This window comes from Vombatus ursinus, unplaced genomic scaffold, assembly GCF_900497805.2.
Source record: "Vombatus ursinus unplaced genomic scaffold, bare-nosed wombat genome assembly UNPS02014175.1, whole genome shotgun sequence".
Classification (NCBI taxonomy): Eukaryota; Metazoa; Chordata; class Mammalia; order Diprotodontia; family Vombatidae; genus Vombatus; species Vombatus ursinus.
The window spans coordinates 1,128,434-1,149,089 of record NW_020953953.1 but is presented as its reverse complement, the minus strand read 5'-3'; the positions used below and the strand labels follow the sequence as shown (position 1 = coordinate 1,149,089).

Sequence of the window (20,656 nt, the reverse complement as noted above, 5' to 3'; positions counted from 1 at the left end):
AGAGATGCTATAGATGGAGGTGGAATCCACAAGAAATGCTGTAAGATAGAGGTGAAATCCACAAGAGATGAGATGTTGTAGATAGAGGTGAAAATCCACAAAAGATGCTGTAGATAGGGTGAAATCCACAAGAGATGCTGTAGATGGAGGTGAAATCCACAAGAAATGCTGTAAGATAGAGGTGAAATCCACAAGACATGAGATGCTGTAGCTAGGGTGAAATCCACAAGAGATGCTTCAGAGGAGAAGGCCACAGCTTGGATATGAGTAAGAGTTGAGAAGAACCCTGGGGTTGGGAACCTGGGACACTTGATCTTCTGAAATTGACAAATGGTGCTGGAGTGGTGGCAGAAGAGACCCAGGACCATTCCTATGTCTCCTGAAGCAATGACTCCACCTCTTTGTTGTTTCCTGGCATCCAGCCAGTACCCCCCACAACATCCCCCCCAAGCCAAGCCAGAGTTTTGGGGAAGATGATAATTGCAACTTTTATTTGACATAGGCAGAAGGTCAAAGGCTCCAACCCTGCCCCTTTTGAGGCTGTGAGAAGTTACAGAAGCACTAGACAGCCAACTCCAGACCCTTCTCCTGAATGAGCCTTTCATAGCAAAGAGACCAATTCCCATTTGCCCTTGTTTCTTTGCAACTGGCTCCAAATTGTTTTCACTCCCTTGGCTTTTTTGTACAGATCCCCTCTCCCTGGGCACCCAGGGAAGCTCTGTGGCTAAGGCTCAGCCATGCCTTTCTCCCTGTCAGCAGATTTTTTTCCTTCTCCTGTTCAGTCAGTAGCTGGGTGGAGGAGAGGGAATTGAGTGGCTGGTTTGGAGAACCACTAACAGCTTCTTCCTTCAATTCCTGGCTCCCTTGGTGACTTGGAATCCATGCAATGGTCAGCAGAGTTAGAAGAAACCTGGACTTTTCAGGAGGGCCATGACAGCACCATAAGCTAAGTGGGTCTGTTGAGCACATTGGAGAGGGGGACTTGATGGCAGCAGGGAAGAGGGATTCAAAAAACTGGGGAGATTGGGGGGGCCCAACCCTGGAGGAGCTCAGCAAGAGGACATCTCTCATTGGTCCTCATCTGCCCACCTGGCATCTTTTCCCTAACCCCACAGGGATAAGTATCTGGGGGGTGGGAGGGAAGAAGGAGAGGCCCAGGAGGACCTGGAATCATTGGGAGGTAGCAGTGGGAATTTGGGGCAGAACCTCAGCCTGATGGGGGTCTGGTTGAGGCAGGCTCCTCCAGGCTAGCTCCAGGAGGCCATAGCGGGTCTTACCCAAGGGCATGACAGTGTGCACCTGGTTCTTCTCTGGCAGAGGCACCACCAACTGGAAGGTGAGTGGCTCTGGTGGGGTCAATTCATTGTTACACAGGAGATGGTAGAGGATCCGCTCTCCAGGGACCAGCTCTGTGACCTGCAAGGCTTTTTTGTAGATGATCTGTTGAAGGGGCTGGGCTTTCTGGTCTGAGAGCTCCTGTAGCAGCCGCTGCATCTTTGGAGTCTTGACTTGGTAGAGATCTAAAATGTGGCAGACCTGGTCTATCAACGTGGAGCTTGTGGATTGATTCTCCTGCTTCTGCACTGCTAGGAGGACGTGGTAGAGAGCCAGGAAGGTCTCCCACTGCATCTTCTTCTTTGCATCTGTCTTCACTGAAAAGGGTAGGGGCAGGGGCCGGGGCCTGGTCTTCCGTGTGGCTACAGTGGGCAGGAATCCTTCTGGGGGTCCAAGCCTTGCTGTAGTGGGTGGGAGTCTTCCTGGGGCTCCAGGCCTCACTGCAGGGGGCAGAAATACTTTCTTTGCCTTCACCCTAGACAGCTGATGGTCCCTTATCTTGGCCTTCCAGAATTGAACATTTCGCTGGAGCGTTAAGATCTCAAGGATCTTTGCTGAGTAAAGGGGAGAAATCTTAGCCAGGTCTTTCATGACTGGTTCAAGGAACTCTGGTCTCCTGTCTGTGGCCTTACTTGAGGCAACCAAGTGGGTGAGTAGGCCATAGTGAACAGATGGCCTGGAGAGAGGGGGAAGCTCAGGCCCCAGGAGGTCTTTTCTGGGTGGAAGCCTGGGGTATTCTGCCTGTGGAGGGATGACTTCCACAGTGGGGCGGACACGAGCAGCATGCTCAGGGACTGGTCGGGGAGGCTTGGGGACCTCCCAGTGGGAGGCAATGGCCTCCAGATTGGCCATCTGCACCCACTCCAGCTGCTTCAAGGGTGAGGTCTGCTCCAGCAGCTGGCAAAGGTAGTCCATGTTTCTTTTGGTGATCTTCCCTTGTTTACGAATCTTCCTCAGGGCAGACTGGAATCGGTCCCAGCCTCCTTTGTGGGTCATGTGGGAGAATGCACTACACACAAAAGCCAGAGTTTTTCTGTGTCGGGCCACGGTGTCCGTGAAGGCTCTGACAGTCTGGTGAATCCGCAGAAACCACCTCCAGCGGTCTCTGGGCAACTTCTTCGGGGGAACCACAGCAGCAGGTCCCATGATGTCCCGGGCAGGGATCTCTGGGCGCGCTTCAGATGACTGAACCTTCTTGACCTTCAAGAGCATCAGGGCCGAGGTCACTGAGTCCTTTAGCTTGGGTGGGGGTCTGGGCCTGCGCTTGGCCCTGGCAAGGAGCATTAACTTCAGCATCTCTTCCCGGGATTCGCTGGCGGTCATGATCTGCTGTGGTGGCTGCAGGAGCTCTGAAGTCGATTTCTGTGGTGTCTCTTTCCGAGGCATCGTTTTCCCCTTAACTTCCAGCCCAGCCTTTTTCACCGTGACATCCTTCCATCTGACTTTGGCATCCTTCTCATCCACCGCTTGAATAGTCTGAATAGCCTCGCCAAGATCCTTTGGTTGGCCCGATTCCTCGGCAGGAGTCATCTCCCTGGCAGGCTCAGCAGGAGCCATTTCTTCCTCAGATAGAAATGATCCCTCCTCTTCCTCTTCCTGTTCTCTTTCTTCCTCTTCCTCTTCCTCCTCCTCTTCCTCCTTGGCGGCCAGCTTGCCCTCCTCCGTAAACACGGACTTGTCCTTCTCAGCCTCCTGTGTGGCTTCGGCCCTCTGGAGCTCCAGAAGCTTCCTCCTTTGCCATCGCATGAATTCCATGCTATCACTCATGTGTTGAATCGCGATTTGTTCCCCCTTCAGGTTCTCCTCTGAAGTCATCTTTCTTTCCCACAAAGCCAGCTCGCCCTCCCTCCTGGTGATTTCCTTCTCTTTCTTCGTCAGCTTCTTCTGCTCTTTCATCAGCAGCTTTTTCTCCATGGACAGTGTCCTGTGCTCCTGGATGATTTCCCTCTCCTCTTCAGCCAGCCTCTTCTCAATCAGCATCAGCCTCTTTCGCTCCTCTCGTAGTTTTGCGGACTCCGGGCTCCCGCCTTTTTCTTCCAGAGGCAAGTCCTTGGACAGCGTCCTCCCTTCGGAGAGCTGCTGCCTTTTCAGGCTGAGCCACCTGCGCTCATCTCGGGCTGCCTTGATCTCTTCCTCAGTCTTCTTAATTTCCATCAGATGCCTCGTCCAGGCCTTGTCGACTGTTTCTAGTAATTTCCGGCCCACTAGCTTCTCTTCTTTGACCAGTTCCATCTTCTTAATGATCAGCTTCTTTTCTTTCTTGGTTGTCTCAAGCTCTTTCTGGATCAGGTGCCTCCAGATAAGGAGCACCCTCTGCCTCCCAGCAGACGGCTCCTCTTCTTCCATGCTGGATCTCTTCCCTTTCGCGGGCTGCGCCTGACCTTCCATCAACAGCTTTTCCTCCTCCTCCTCCTCCTCCTCCTCCTCCTCCTCCTCCTCCTCTTCCTCCTCCTCCTCCTCTCCTCCTTCTCCCCCCTCTCCCCCTTCCCCTCCCTCTTCCACCATCTCTGGCTGTAGCTCTTGCTCTCCGGTGGGTGGCGCCGCTCTCATCTTGTGACGAAGTCTCTTTGCTCCCTGGGTATCAGCCTTGGGCGCCTGCTCCTCCTCCCGCTCCCCGGGGAGAGCCCTTCCCTCCCTCCGCTTCTGCCGGAGCCTGTGCTCCTCAGTGCCCTCCTCCCGGGCCCGCCTCTGCTCCTCCATCAGCAGCCTGATCTCCTGGTCCATCAGCGCCTGCTGCTCTTGGTTCAGCCCCATCTCTCTCTGGACCACCGTCATTTCCTGCTGGGTCAGCGTCAGCTCCTTCTGAGCCTGCCTCTTTTCTTCCTGGATCACCTCCAGCTCCACCAGAGTCAGTCTCCACTCTTCTTCGGTAATCATCTTCTCCTCAGGGGACCAGCCCAGCACACCTTTGGCCTCTGCCCTCGGTGCTTCTGTCAGGGCATGCTTTGCAAAAAGAGTCAGCTCTCTTTCTTCCTGGGCCTTCATCCGGTCCTCCCAGGCCCGAATTCTTTCCTCCTGAGCTTCTTCCATCTTCAGCTTTAGGATGTCCATCTTGTCCTTGATCTGCTTCCTTTCAATGGTGACCAGCAGCTTCTCCTCTGGGGTGGCTTCGAGATCCTTGGGGAAAAGTCCCTTGTCCCTTTTCTTTGGCTCCCTGGCCTTTGCGCTTTCTTCTTTGGACTTTCTCCTCTCCTCCCTGCTCAGTCTAATGGTTTTTTTGGCTGCCTTCATTTCCTCTTTGAACAACTTGAATTCTTCAGGTTTCGTGTCCTCCCGGATCAGGATGTCCTCTCCCTGGATCACAAACGTCTCTTCTTGGGTCAAGTTGTCTCGCTCCTTGGTCAGCGCCTCCTGCTCCTTGGCCAGCAATTCGTGTTCCCTGCTCAGCTGGTCCCCTCTCCGGGCCAGTCTGTTCTCTGCTATGGCCAGCTCCTGCTCCTCTCTGGCAAGCTTCCTCTCCTTCCTGGCCAGTCTCTTTACCTGCCTGGACAGCCTCATTTCTTGCTTAGTGAAATGGCGCTCTTCAAGGAAGAAGACTTTCTTTTGCCTGGTTTTGGAGGAGGAAGGAGGGGTGAGTTCCAGTTCCTCCACTGCCTCTCCCTCCATTTCTCCTTCCATCTCCTCCACATCTCCTTGTATGTCTTCGACTGGCTCTGGGCTTGGCTCCTTCAACCGAGGGCCGATCTCCTGAAAGAGTGTCCAGCTGGGCTGCTGCTCCAGGAGGACTTCCCGGGCCAAGGTCACCAGCTCATCACTCAAGTCCTTGGCCATGCTCTCCTGTGGGGTGGAAATATGCAGGGTCATGAGCTGGCAAATGTCATCCCGCCAAGTAACCTGCATCCTTGGCTTTTTCTCAGGTTTGGGGGGGGCTTCCACTACGTCCTGGACCTCCTCCTCCACTTTTTGCTCAGTTTCCCTTTCTGCTTCTTTCTTCCTGCTCATTTCACGCTTCTTTTTCTTGGTTCTTTTGCTGCGAGTTCTCCTCATGACCTTCAGGCTCACTTCCACGTAGTCAGGCAGGGTTTCTGGTGGAGGGGACCAGGTTTCCAAGATACTGCGTTTGCACACATCCGAAGTCACTGAGAGAAGGGCTGAGGATGGTGTAGGAGATGTCCAAGTATCTCTTCTCTGAACCACTGTTTTCTCAATAGCTTCTGTCTCCTTGTGTTCAGAAGGCAGCACGATGGGCATCTCTTCTAATGTCATGGGTCCTTCTTCTCCTTCTTCTTCTGTTGATTTCATGAGTCCCTCTTCTTTTATCAACTTCTTGTGTCCGCCTTCTCTTGATTTCTTGCGTCCCTCTTTTAATTTCTTGAGAGTTTTGGCTACGTGGGAAAAACGGGAAATGGAGCATTAAAGGGAAGCCCAAGTGTACAAGCCTGTAGCCCAGGGGGGATGGATGAGTTTGGCTGGGGCTCAGCAGACTCCACTGCTGGCCATGCTGCCCCTTCAGCCCTGGGTGGGTGTCTAGAATACAGGATCTCCCAATCAGAAGACACAAATTTTGGGGAATCGTGCAGTTCTTAACTCTTCCTGAACTAGATAGAGTAGATGCTCTAGCCCTGACTTTGTGTCCAACAACCATTCTTCCCATTCATCTCTGCCCCTTGGTACACAGCACGTCATGGACCCTGGGATCTGCCTTTTCAGTTTAGACTCCGTCTCTTCCCAGCTCTCTCTCTCTCTTCCTTTCTTAATTTATGGAATAAAACAAACACTTCCATAAAGGAGTATAATAAAAAAGATGATTGTACATGAAATGGCAAGCCTATTATGCTCAACTTGCTATTCCCTTTAAATATATAGTAAAGTTATCACATCACTTTCTTCTTCTTCTTCCCTCCCCCTTCTCTGCCCTAGAGATGGCTACTATTAGACACAAAGAAGTACATACATGTAAAATTATTCTATACTTCTATTTATCAGTTCTTTCTCTGGATGCAAATAGCGTCTTTCTTCATATGTCCTTTGTAGTTAATTTAGGTGTTTATAATAGTCCAAATGACTTATGCACTCAAAGTGGTTCTTAAAACAATATAGCTCATTTTCATCTCCTGGGTCATATTATCCTTGCCCTTATTAGGGATTTGTCTAGAAGGTGGCATACATCTACCTCATCTGGGGTTGCAGCAGATACCAGAAACCTTCTGGAGCTCAAAGAACCTGTCAGTGAGACTGAAGACAAGGTCAGAGGAGTCATGGTCTCTGGGTATAGGCTTCCTCTTGGCTCCCTTCCTAGCTCAGAGTCTGGGAGGAATTCTGGACTAGAGAAAACCCAGGCAGCATGGTGAATGGCATCAGAGAACCTGGATTCCCATGGAAACCATTACTGATTACCTATGTGTCCTTAGGGAAATCACTGCATTTCTCTGGACCTCATTTTCCACATCTGGACTCTGGGACGGTACCAATCCAAGAGTTTATGGTTCTCTGATCCCTAGGTTTGAGTCATGGCCTACCACTTGCCAGATGGGTAACTTTGGGGAAAGCATCTCAGCTCTCTGAGCATCAGTTTCCTTACCTGTAAGCTAGGAGTAATCACCCTTGTACTACATGCCTGTTGGGCCTGGTTCCCCTAGAAGTAGCTGCCTTCTTGGAATCGTAGTATGTCATAGCTAGATCCTTCTGACGTCCAGCAGCTTTGAGGGCATTGAGTCAATGCTCACCCTTTCCAGACCAAAAGGGCAGTGTTAACAAGAATGTCAGAAGTCACCTAGAATATCTTCCCACCACATGTGCAAGTGTCTGAGCATATCAGAACTGGAGATGGGGGTAGGGCTGGGCTGGGAACTTCAGAGGGCACCTAGTAAGACTATCCCCAGTATTCCAGACAAAAGATCACCCAATCTCTGCTCAGATCGCCCAGCCTCCTCTTCAGCCTCCGTTGGGAAGAGGAGTGGCACCTTCTATTCAAAGGTGAACATTCTCACACCCTACGCATTCTGAACTCTGTAGATCATCATCAAAACCACCGAATACTTCATCCTCACCCCACCCCAACCCTCCTACCCCAAAGCTTCATCCTAACTCCACCCAGCCCTTCCACTGTGCCCTCTGGGATGCTTGTTCCATAGGCAACAACCTTCACTTCATCTTAAATCTATTCCTCTCCCACTCCTTCCAACTGCCAGCTCTTACTGAAACCTGACTTTCCCCTGCTGACAGTTTCTCTGGCCACCCTTCCCAACACTTTTCCCCAATACCTTTACTCATTCTCCTTGGCTCACTGGTTGAAGTGGGGGAGTTGGAATGCTTCTTGCCACTTCCAGGTTCTCCTTCCTCTGTCACTCAGTAACCCCTCTTTCTTTAGGGTTCATGCTATTCATATCTCCCACCCAATCAAAATCCTGGTAGCTTTCACCTACAGACCTCCCCCCAGGTCATTCCCCTTCCTTCCTCAATGAGTTTGGTACCTGGCTCACAATATTTCTCTCTTCTCCAACTCTTGCCTTCATCCTAAGGGACTTTAACATACATAGACCCTCCCTCAAATACCCTAACCATTCAATTTCTCAACCTACTCACTTCTCATGGGCTACTCTTCTGTCTTACCTTAGTCACACACAAAGATAATTATACCCTTCATCTTTCTATCACTCACAAAACATAGCACCCCCATTTCAAGAATTCCAAAATCCCCTTATCTGAACATAATCTGTTTGCTTTCTTCCTCTCCCCTGTTTGTCCGCATAGTGACTTCTAATCTCTTGACTCCTCAATTTTCTCCCAGGCCACTGCCCCTGCACTAGCTACTCTTTCCTCTTTTCTCCATCTTGACCCCTCCGCGGCGAAACAACTCAGCTCTGCATTTTCCTCTTCTCCTGAGTCTCTGACCCCTCTATAACATTGATTGTAAATTGCTAAGCCTCAGCCTCAGGTGATTCCCACCATCCACTGCCTTTGCTCCTACATACCAGAGGAAATACCTGGAGGTGAGAGATGTAGGGTCTTGTTTGCAGACCAGCTGGGAGGCCGGTGTCACTAGATCAGGGTAAGGAGTTAGAGAGTGCAGCTCAACAAAGATGGAGAAGGTCATGCAATCATTCTGACCAGGTCCACTACAGATTTCCACTGCTATACCTCAGCTGGGCCCTCACTGCTGCCAGGCAATCCTCCTCTACCTCCCTTACCAGCTCACTCTCGACCTTCCACAGCAGCTCTCTCAAACCTTCTGATCTGTCCTCAACCCACTCTCTCAGCTGAGAACCTTGCCTTATATTTCATGGGAGAGAATTAAGGTCATTCACTGTGAGTGCCTTCTCTCTTCTTCCTCATCTCCTGTCCCTCAGGTGCCTTCTGTCTCTCCTCCTTCACCCTTGGCTCGAGTGATGAGGTAGCCTTATTCCTGACCAAGATAAGCCTGTCTGTAGGCTCAAACAATCCGATTCCATTCCATATCCTGCAACAGAATGTCCCCTCTGTCATCCCCACTCTTTATTTATTTTCAATCTCTGTCTCTCTTTGTCTCCTGGCTCCTTCCCTCCTGCCTACAGACATGCCCATGTCTCCCCTCCCTTGATCCTTCCGTCATCCTCTTCTGCCTTTTGTGGCTAAACTCCTCGAGATGACCATCTGCAGGAGGTACCTCTCCTCTCCTTTCTCTCCTCTCATTCTCTTCTCGGCTCCTTATAATCCAGCATCTGACTCATCATTCTACCAGAACTGCTCTCTCCAACTTCACAAAACTCTTAATTGCTGACTCCAGTGGCGCTGTCTCAATCCTCATTCTCCTTGACCTCTCTGCAGCCTTGGGCACAGTTGACTGCTCTCTCCTTCTCTCTAGGTTTTCATGATTCCCATGACCCTGATGCTGGGAAAGATGGAAGGCAAAAAGAAAGGGGGATGGCAGAAGATGAGGTGGATACACAGGGTCAGGAACTTAGACTTCAGGAGATAGCAGAGGATGAGAAAGCCTGGCATGCTGTGGTCCATAGGGTCACAAACAGTCAGACACAACTGAACAACCACAATATCAGCATCCTTCCTGGTTCTCCTCCTACTTCTCTGACTGCTCCTTCTGGCTCCTTTGCTGGATCCTTGTCCAGATCGCGCCCTGTAACTGTCCCCCAGGGCTCTGTCCTGGACCCTCTTCCCTTCTCCCTCTAGACTACTTCACTGGGCGATCTCATCAGCTCTAATAGATTTAATTACCAATGGCCTTGAACCTTGGTCCTCCAAGCTCCAGGTTCACTGCCCTAGCCATGATGCCACACTGACTTTCTCCAGGTACAAGATCAGAGGATCATGACATTTTAAAGCTGGAAGGGTTCTTCAAGATCAGATCAAACCCTCTAGGAACTATGTGAACATTTTTATAAATAAAGTCAGATTTATATAACTGGATAAATATTAATTGTTCATGGGTTGGTCAAGCTGATATAATAAAAATGACAATTTTACCTAAACTAATCTATGTATTCAGTGCCATCCCAATTAAACTATCAAATATTTATCTTATTGTGCATGAAAAAATAATATTCATTTGGAAGAACAAAAAGGTCGAGAATATCAAAGGAATTAATGAAAAAAATGTAAAGGAAGGAGGTGTAGCAGATCTGGCATCCTATTCAGATCATGACGAAATAAAAATTACATATAATAAAGGGCCATGGAAAGATAGATTAAAAATTAATTGGAAACTAAATGATCTAATCCTAAAGAATGAGTGAGTCAAACAAAACCAACAGTCAAGATTAGAAGGGAAGCAGAAAGCTGGGAAACAATTTTTACAGCCAGTGTCTCTGAGAAAGGCCTCATTTCTCAAATGTATAGAGAATTGAGTCAAATTTATAAGAATACAAGTCATTCCCAATTCATAAATGGTCAAAGGACATGAACAGGTAGTTTTCAGATGAGGAGATTAAAGCTATCTGTAGTCATATGAAAAAATGCCCTAAATCACTATTAAATGCAAATTAAAATAACCCTGAGGTACCACCTCACACCTATCAGATTGGCTAATATGGCAAAAAAGAAAATGATAAATGTTGGAGAAGATGTGGGAAAATTGGGACACTAATACATTGTTGGTGGAATTGTGAACTCATCCAACCATTCTGGAGAGCAATTTGGAACTATGCCCAAAGGGCAACCAAACTGTGTCTATTTGATCCAGCAATACCATTATTATAAGAGATCATAAAAAAGGAAAAAGGACCTACATATACAAAAATATTTATAGCAGCTCTTTTTGCGGTGGCAAAGAATTGGAAATTGAGAGGATGCCCATCAATTGGGGAATGGCTGAACAAGGTGTGGTGTATGAATGTAATGGAATACTACTGTGCTATAAGAAATGATGAGCAAGTGGATTTTAGAAAAACCTGGAAAGACTTACATGAACTGATGCTGAGTGAAGAGAACAGAACCAGGAGAACACTGTACACAGTAACAGCAACATTGTGCGATGATCAACTGTGATACACTTAGCTCTTCTGAGCAATACAACGATCCAAGACAACTCCAAAAGACTAATGATGGAAAATGCTTTCCACCTCCAGAGAAAGAACTATGGAGTCTGAATGCAGATCGAGGTACATGATTTTCACTTTTTTGTTTGTTTTTTGTTTTTTTGGCTTTTTGTGGCTTCTCCCTTTTGTTCCGTTTCTTCTTTTACAACATGACTAGTGTGGAAATATGTTTACATGATTGTACATGTATAACCTATATCTTGGAGAGGAAAGAGAGGAGGGAGAGAGAAATTTGGAACTCAAAATCTTATAAAAAAATGAATGCTGAAAACTATCTTTACATGTAATTGGAAAAAAAATAAAACACTATTTACACACACATACATACATATGTATATAAACCATGAGGGGGATGGTTTCAGAGAAACATGAGAAGATTTGTATGAACTGAAGTGGAATGAAGTGAACAGAACCAGGACCACAGTTTATACAATAAAAACAATGTTGTGAAGACAAACACCTTTGAAAGACTTAGCAACTCTGATGAATACAATAACCCAAGCATAACTGCAGAGGACTCATGATAAAACATGCTATTCACCCACAGGTAGAGAACAGATAGTCTTAGAGTGCAAATGAAAGTTTCTTCCCTTTCCATCCTCCCTTCCTTCTTTTCTTCCTTCCTTTCTTTCTTTGACTATTGGGGAAATTTTTTTCCCTTGATTATATATGTTTGTAATAGGTTTCCTTTTTCTTGCCTTCTCCTTGGGTAGAAGAAGTAAGGGGAGGGAGAGAATTTGAAAATGAAAAAAAGAAAAGGAAAAAACCCTGCTTTAAAAAAAAATAAAAAATATTTTTGAAAAAAGACTTAGCAATTGTGATCTACCCAATGATCCACCATAGTTGCAGAGGACTCACGATGAACCTGCTGCTTGCTGCCAGAGAAAGAACCACTGGACTCAGGGTGCAGAAAAAGACAAACCATTGTGCATGAGGCCACAGTATTTGGACATAGCCAATGCAAGAATCTGTTTGGCTTCCTAATTATACGTGTTTGTAACTTTTTTTCTTTTCTTTTCTTTTCCTTTCTTTGTCAATGAGAGAACAGGGCTAGGAGGGAGAGAAGGCATTTGCATTAGCTGAAAAAAAAATTTAATTGAAAAAAACTAAAGCAAAAAAATAACTAATCCAACCTACTTATTTTGCAGATAAGTAGTAAGTACCAGAGGTAGGATTCGAACTCTGGTCTTCTGATTACACCCCACAAAGCCCCTCAGCAAGGCCCTTCCTAACCCATGCTTTCCTCTTAGGGTAGGCCTCTCTACAGTGCTATGGCCCCAGGACCCTGAAGGCTCCTCCTCCTTGGGTTCTCAGCCCTACTTACTCAGCAGCTTCTTGGTTGGTTGGTGCCCACGTAGTTTGCCTGCTTTGGGAGGCTTGGCAGGCTCTGGGGAATGCTCAGGGGAGAGATTGAAAGGCCTTTTAGTGTGCTCAATTGTCTCCATCATCTCCATCTCTTCCAGCTCTGTGACTTCTAAGGACAGAGATACCTCTTTTTCTCTCTCCTGTTTGGTCAGGTTTTCCTCAAGGTATCTGTCCACCTGACTAGAAAGGATCTGCAGGTCCACTGGCCGAATCCCCAGGATCTGATCCAGACTTTCATTTCCTGTGCGTTGGTTCCTATGGAAGCCAAGGGGCAGAATCAAAGATCCTCAGGTCTCCAGGAGGGCCTTCAGAACAGGGGATGTCAGAGCTGGGTGGGTCATTAGAGCAAAGAAGATTAGAGCTGGGAGGGCCCTCAGAACAGAGAATGTCAGAGCTGGGAGGGAACTTAGAACCGGGAATGTCAGAGCTGGAGGGAAGCAAGCTTAGAGCAGAGATTGTCAGAGATCCTGGGACTGGGTGGGTTCTGGGGAGGGGTTTTGGGAAAGGGCTTAGAACTACAAACTTAAGACCTGGCAGGGTCCTTAGCAAAGAAGGTTGAGCTGGAAGGGGTCTTAGAATGAGAATATCAGGGCTGAGAGTTTCCTCAGAACCCATAATGTCTGGACTGGGAATAGGCTAAGAACTGGAAATAACAGCTGAGGCGGTGGTGGTGTGAGAGCTTAGAAAAGAGAATGTCAGGGATGGGAGGGTCTCAGAACAGGGAATGTCAGGGGTGGGAGGGTCTCAGAACAGGGACCGACAGGGCTGGAAAGGACCTTAGGACAGAGAATGTCAAAGCGTGCAGGGCCTTTGGAAAAGCGAAGTGTTCAGCTCCTTAAGGTCCGCCAACAAAGGCTTTTTACACACGGTGTCACACGGCGTGTCTAGAGCAGGAGCTGCCTTGGGTTCTGGTTCTCTCTGCCCCGCCTTCTGCGACAGGACGGATCACTGGGTGTCAAAACTAGAAGGGACCTTAGAACAGTGCTGGGGTTGAGCCTGGAGCCGGGAAGGGCCATAGATCAGCCCCTCCCCCCCGCCCCCCCCAGCATCCCAGAGCCTGGGCTCTCGGGAAAAATGGCAGACACGGAGAGCCAGTGAATGTTGGTCCCCGAGGTTGAAGAGCGTGGTGGGAGGGGGCCAGCAGATGGAAGCGAGACTGGACGTCCCGCCACGCTTACTGCAGTTCGAAGAAGATGTCATCCCGCAGAAGCAGGTTGAGGAGCTCCGTCTTCGTTTTGATGCCCGCGACACCGACGATGAGGTCCCAGGCTTTGCCTCGTACTTCAGTGTTCATGTCTAGCAGCCCCCAGGCCAAGGGGATGGCAAACAAGTGGCTGAGGAAGCCCAGCTTCTGCAGCCCCTCCCAGGCCAGCTTGCGGAAGGCCGCCAGGAGGTGGGAGGTGTAGTCGATCAGGTGTTTGGCGGTGGCCGAGCGCAGACTGGGGGACACTTGGTAGGCGGCAAAGATTTGCGCCAGGGCGTTGATGCACTTCTCGTACTTCTCCGGGTTCGAGTTGGTCATCATGCTGAGGAGGGTCTGTATCATGTTGTCCACGGCCCCCTTGCTCAACGTCTGCGACAGCCTGGTGCGGACGTCGATGAAGACGTCGCGGGGCGACTCAGAAACGGTCTCGGGGCGCCTAGCCCAGCGCAGGCGGGGCTGGCGTAACAGGCGCTGGATGCTGAATTGATCCTGCACCACGGGTGGTTCCACTCCGAACGGAAGCTCCGGTCGTTCCCGAGGCCATTCTGGCTCCACGGCCTGGGAGGAGATGTCCCCAGGGATCAGAAAGACAGGAGTGCCCTCCGGCCAGAGGAAAGCCCGCACCACCGAGTTAGGGATGTAGCCGTCAGGCGCTATGATCCATTTTCGCCCCTGGCCAAAAAACTTGCACAGCAGCGGATATCTGTTCATTCCGTGCCAGCTCAGCAGCTGGGCAGCACGGGGGCCAGAGGGCACAGAACGCATCTGCTTCTGGAGCTGGCTCTGCTTCGTCTCTTCGGCAGAGAAGCAGAGCCGGTGTTTCTCGCTGTACGTGTCCTCGGCCGCCAGAATCAGGCCTCCTCCCTCCTGCACCACGTGGGGGACTGAGTGGTCGAAGGTAACGGCCCTGAAGTTGAGCAGTGTCTCCAGCCCTTCCAGCTTCTGCTGCCCACTGCCTACGTAGCGGTAGCGGGGCACGCTGATGCTCTTAAAGGACAAGAAGAAACCCGGCAAGAAGGGTTTGGGGGTCTCCTTCACTGTGTCGGGTATGTTCATGGCCAGCAGGCGGCTCAAGAGAGCAGTAGGGAGAAGCATCAGGCAAGACACCAAGTAGATACTCTGGTGGACGGACACAAGCAGGTCGCCCCGGTCATTGGCAAAGCAGAGAGCCTGGAACTTGAGGGCCGAGTCAAAATGGGTCAAGAGTGTGCCCTGGAGGTCCCAGAGCTTGACGGAGCCATCGCTAGCCCCGGTGACGAAGATACCCAAGTTGAGGCAGATGTCGAAGGAAGTGATGGCGTTCAGGTGCAGGGGCTTAGTCTCCAAGAAGCAGTCCTCCGGCTTACTGTCCGGCGACATGAGGAAGTCCTGGTAGTGCCAGAGGCGCAGGCGATTGGTTTCAGTGATAGCGCTGACTGATTTGGGCAGTAGGATCAGCTGACTAAGCTTGCAGCTGCAGAGAATGCTGGTGAGGGTCACCAGGCTCACTGTGGTTCCTTCGAGGACGACCTCGGACAAGTGCACATAGTCGTCCATGCCGTAGGAACAGACGAGGGAGTTCTCCCGGGAGCTGCAGGGCATTCCCACCGAGGTGGCAAGCGCCAGCACTGTGGCAGAGTGCAAGTGCTTGGTAATGCGGGCATAGTGATGCTGAGACAGCACCCTCACCATGCCGCTCTCGTGCCCGCAGAACACTAAACCCTCCAGCCCCCGGCTCAGCTGGGGCCTCCCGTAGGCCAGACACTGCACCCTGTCATCAGCATTTGAGGAGGCACACAAGAAGTACTTGGCGGTGCTCGGACAGCGACTAGCGTCCAGCACCAGCACGTCCGCTCTGCCCGTGGCCACGAAGATCTCCTCCCGGTCAGGGTCATAGGTCCAGTCGACGGCTTGCTCCAGGAGGGCAAAGGGCCAGGTCAGCAGCAGGAGCTCCCCGGTCAGAGGGCACAGGAAACGCAGGAGGCCATCCTGAGTGTAGCAGGAGATGCGAGAGGAGTTGCTACCGCAGCAGATCTGACGCACCTCCTGAGGAGTGGACCCACAGACGTGAAAGAGCCGATAGAAGCAGGGCAGATGATATACCGAGAAGGTGGTGGTGGTCTGGGAGAAGAAGGCCTTGGATCTGAAGAACTCCAGGTTGATCAGTTTTTCCCCCAGGTTCACTTGCCGAAGGAGCATGCCCAAGGTCAGGTTCCACTCCTTGACCATGCCTTCTCTCCCAGCTGTGAGCAGGGTGTGGTTCTCAGGCCGGCTGCGGATGCACACCACTGCCTTGGAGTGGGCCTGGAAGCTGAAAAAAGTATGGGAGCGGTCTAGGTTCCAGGCCTGGACCTGTCCTTCTTTATTGCCTGTATAGAGGTACCCCTGGGCGCTGCAGGTGAAAGAGCAGGTAACAGGTAAGCCGCTGCTCGGAGAGGTGAAGACCTTGACCTCCTCGAACTTGTCCCGGCCTAACCGTCTGAAGATGCGCACCAGGCTCTCACAGAGCACCACCATCTTCCCACTGGGGCCAGCCACGGAGATGTCCTGCACCAGCTCATTGCCAGCCATAAACACCTCCTTGGCAAGGTGCAGTCCTCGCCCACTGGGCTCAATGATCCACATGACCACAGCCCCAGCAACACCGGCGAGCAGCATCTCTGACTTGGGGTCATAGGCTAGGCAGTTGATGGAGAAACGACAGGGCACGACACACAGGGTCCGCAGTGACCGAGTATGGTCTCCAAAGATGCGAAGGAACATATCCCCACAGTAAGCAGCCAGCACGCGATGGTCCCCGGCATGCACCAAAGCCTCGACAGGAGGCAGATGCTCATACATAGGGAAAATTCTCTTCTCCACCTCACGGTTATAGACCTTTAGCTGCACCCACACCACTGCCTACAAGGAGACAAAGACAGAGAGGAGGCAGGATAAGGATGACAGAGCTGGGAGGGACCTCTGGGATCACTGGGTCCAATGTCCTTATTTTGCAGAGGGGGACACTAATGACCACGGGGGACCAGAGATCACAGTGCAAATGACAAGGCAGGGAGATAATATGAAGGGAAAGGAGAGGAGAAGGAAGGAAGAAAAGCATAGAGAAAGAAGCATCAGGTGAGGCAATGAGGAAACACAGTAGAGAGAAGACAGAGGACGTGAGGAAGAGGCACAAAAGAGGTGGTGCAGGAGATGAGAAGGCAGAAAAAACACGCAGGGAGAACATGGGAGAGGAAGTATGAAAGAAGACACAGGAGAAGATGGAGAGAGGAAACAGAAGAGAGATGACAGAGGAAGAACAGTCAACAGAAAAGGAGATGGGAGAAGAGAGAACACGGGAAAGGGGAAGGGCTGAGGGAGGGGCCAGAATGGGGGGGCTATGGCTCCATGGAAGGGGAAGCTTTCTGAAAACCACAACTAGCTTCAAAGGGGAAAGGCGTCCTGGGCGCGTCTTCTGGCAGAGCTTACGTGACCGCTTGGGGAAGCAGGGCTCAAGGGATTCCTGTTCATACACTAGATGCCCTCTAAGATCATGGCCTTCCTGCTAGGGGTCTCTTTCATTCATTGCCCCACTTCCGTAGGCCCAGAAAGAGTAAAGGGCTTGTCTCAGGTCACCAGGGACAGTGCTGGGACCGGCTGCACTTTCCTCTGGATATCCTAGAGCTGAGGTAAAGGAGCTTCCAGGCCCAGAGCAGGGAGAGACTGCCAAAGGGGGCAGGAGCCCGTCTCCAAGAACCTCTGTAGGTAGAAGGAGCTCAGAGATATCTTACCCAAACCCTAGCCACACCCCACCCCTTTGCATTCCCATCCCGCTCCCTCCCCTCAAATCGCCTGTCTAGAACGTACTTGACAAGTGCTTGTCCAGAACCTTCTCAAAGACCTCCAAGGAGAGGGAGGGCCCCGCCCCCCCCCTCAAGTCCGCCCATTTGCCTTGGGGACGCCCCCAGGTGTTCTTAGTCAGCTCCCTAGGCTCTGAGGTCTACCCTCTGTGGTGGCACAGGAAACCCCAAATGCTGGCTCCTCCACATGACCATTCCTGAATGCAGTCCTCTGCACGGCTTCTCTTCTCCAGTGCCTTGAAGGTCCTTCACCACATTTATTACCCTCTTCTGGAAATGTTCCAATTTATTCCTGTCTTTCTCAAATCATGGTGCCCAGAATGGGACCCAGTATTCCAGATCTGATAAGCACAGAGTGAAGAGAGATTTTCACCTCCCTATTCCTGGAAGCTGTGACTCTTAATACGGCCCCAGATCACATTGGCTCTCTTGGCTGGCACTGTTTGCCACTGATCTTTTTCAGAGAAACTGCAGTCTAACACTACCTGCCCATATCACACTTGTAAAGTTGGGTTTTGGGTACTTATGTGTAAAATTTTACATTTATTGAATTCAATTTCATCTTTCTAGATTGAGCCAGCAGTGGTTTAACAACTTGACAACCACACCCTCTTTCTCTTTTCTCACTAAACTCTTTATTTGTTTTATTAAATTATATGATTTTCCAGCCTTCCTTACTAACTTGTTTTATTTACATTAATTGCTTTACTGATCTTTTCTAACTTATCTTGCCTGGCCAACTTCTGCTTTCCCCTCCTGGCACTGTTCCTGACATTCTCTGGACTTCAAAACCATGCCTCTAAACTAGGTACCTTTATTTCCCACCCAGAGCCTCCCAGTGTTTTCCAGCTCCCTTTGCATATGGTCCACCCCTATTAGAATGCAAGCTCCTTGAGGAATGAGACTAGGCCGCCTTTCTTCTGCATTCCTAGATGTTGGCACATTGTTGGGCACATAAGGAGTGCTTACTCCACCCTCTCACCCTCCTTCCTTCCTTCCTTCCTTCCTCCCTCACCTCCTTCTTTCCTACCACAGATCTAAATTCTATTGAGCTTACTAGGTGGAGTAAGTCAGTCAATCAATCAATATATATTAAGAGCCTACTATGTTTCAGGCACTATACTAAGGGCTGAGAATACAAAAAGAGCCCACATACAGTCCATGCCCTGGAGAAGCTCACAGTCTAATGGCTGTGGTGATAATGACAGTAAGAGAAGAGAGGAAGCTGAGGTGGTGAGGCCTAGGATCCAGGCCTCCTTATTTCAACGTACTTGCTAAGGAAATGGGGGTGGGGGTGGGGAAATAAGTTTGTATTGAGTTCCTTTACTGTCATTCTGGAATTGATGTTTCTTGGCTGGTCCTAGTATGCATGAGATGGAGCAAAAATCAGAGAAGATTAGAGATCATCTCATCTTGTCCCTCCCTCCACACCGTACCGATGGTAGAAGTGGTGTGGTGAACAGAACCAAAGAGTCTTGTGCTGGGAGATGGGAGGCATGATTCTGAACCCCAGCTGTTTCACACGAGGTATATAATCTTTGGTAAGTTACTTGAACCTCCTCAATTTTCTCAGTTTCAAAAGAAAGCATAGTCAGATTGTGCAAGAAGAACTATGTACAAACAGGTAGGAGGAGTAGACAGTCCTTGAATTTCACTTTCATCTAAACTGGCTACAGGAGGGCAGAACACACACACACACACACACACACAGAGTTTGGTGGAGAAATTGAATTCAACAGGAATACATATAAGAAAAGGAAGAAAGGAAAAGGAAAAACATAAGAGGAAGGGTAGATTCAGGGATAAATTAGTCATCAGCAAAACAAACCTTAAGTTTAGAAAGCGGATAGTGAAGAAAAAGTTAAAAGAAGAAAAGAAGAGAAAGGATAATAATTTGAAATAAACAGGGAAAGAAAACTATAGGAAAGAAAAAGTATGATAGAATACAATGAAGGGAAATAATTATCTATCATAACTGTGAATGAGAATGGGATGAACTCACCCATAAAACAGAAGAAATTAGCAAAATGGATTAGAGAGCAAACACTCTAACAATATGTTGTTTATAAGAAATACACTTGAAACATAAAGACTAATACCTAATTAAAATAAGAGGTTGGAGAAAAATCTATTAGATTTCAGCTAAAAACAAACAAACAAAAGCAGGAATAGCAATTATTATTTTAGACAAGGCAACAACAAAAATAGACTTAATATAAAGATAACGAAGGAAACTACATTTTGCTGAAAGGTAACATACACAGTGAATTGGTTTCAATACTTAATATACATGCACTCAATGAAATAGCTTCTAAACACTTAAAGGAAAAACTAAATTAATTATAAGGAGAAACAAACAATAAAATATAATAGTGGAGAATTTTTATTTATCCTTGTCAACCCTAATAAATCTAACTAAAAAAATAAAGAAAAAAGTTAAGGATTTGAATAGAATTTTAGAAAAATTAGATGTGGTGATTACTGAATGGAAATGGAAAGGAAAATATGTATTTTCAGTCGTGCATGGCACCTTCACAAAAAGTGATCATGTCTTACGACATAAAAACCTCACAAACAACTTTTTAAAAGCAACAATATTATACATATCCTTTACTGATCACAATGTAATAAAAATTATGTTAAATAAAGGGCCACTGTAAAAAGTATTAGAAATCAACTGGAAAAGAAAAAGAAAAAAAGTACTCTGGAGACTAAACTGCTTAATCCTGAAGAACTGTTGAGTCAAAGAACAGATCACAGAAATGATAGAAAATGTCACTGAAGATAATTATGATAATGAGGCAATATTTTAAAATTTGGGGGATGCATCAAAAACAGTTATTAGGAGGAAAAATAGATAGAAATATACTTTTATTAGCAAAAAAAGAGAGAAAGAACAAATCAATGAATTAGGAATGCAGTTAAAATAATAATAGAAAAACAACAAATGTTAAAAAAATAGAAATATTGAAAATTAAAGAAAAAAATCAACAAAATTGAAAATTAAAAAACCCACTGGATTGACAAATAACACTAGGAGCTGGTTTTTTGGAGAAGAAAAAGCCCTAATAAAATTGATAAGCTATTTAACTTGAATAAAAAAGAAGAAAACCAAATTACTAGTATCAAAAATTAAAAAGAAGGATTAACAACAAATGAAGAAATAACATTATTGGAAACTATTTTTGCCCAAAATATGCCAACCAAACCAAAAACACTGAAATAAATTGATATTTACAAAAAACATATAAATTATCAAATTTAACAGAAAAAGTACATAATTCACACAACCTAGTTTCAGAGAAAGAAACTGAACAAGTCATAAAAGAACTTCCAAAGGAAAAGAAAAACAAAAAACCAAAAAACAATCCCAGGACCAGATGAACCTACAAGTGAATTCTATCAAACATTCCAAGAATAATTAATTCTAATATCACATAAATCATTTGCACAAACAGCAAAAG

The 20,656-nt window shown here is 48.1% G+C and overlaps 1 protein-coding gene across 2 annotated transcripts in view; it reads right to left on the bottom strand.

Annotated features, from left to right (window-relative positions):
• Positions 1 to 73: 73 nt before the first annotated feature.
• Positions 74 to 20,656, bottom strand: part of WDR87 (WD repeat domain 87) — a 34,612-nt gene continuing 14,029 nt past the window's right edge. For both annotated transcript variants that reach the window (XM_027860007.1, XM_027860006.1), the window contains 3 exons: positions 13,349 to 16,254; positions 12,130 to 12,425; positions 74 to 5,660 (listed from right to left, as the gene is read on the bottom strand). In XM_027860007.1, the coding sequence (XP_027715808.1) occupies positions 1,171 to 5,660; positions 12,130 to 12,425; positions 13,349 to 16,254 (7,692 nt within the window). In that variant the 3' untranslated portion in view covers positions 74 to 1,170. The remainder of the gene's footprint in view (positions 5,661 to 12,129; positions 12,426 to 13,348; positions 16,255 to 20,656) is intronic.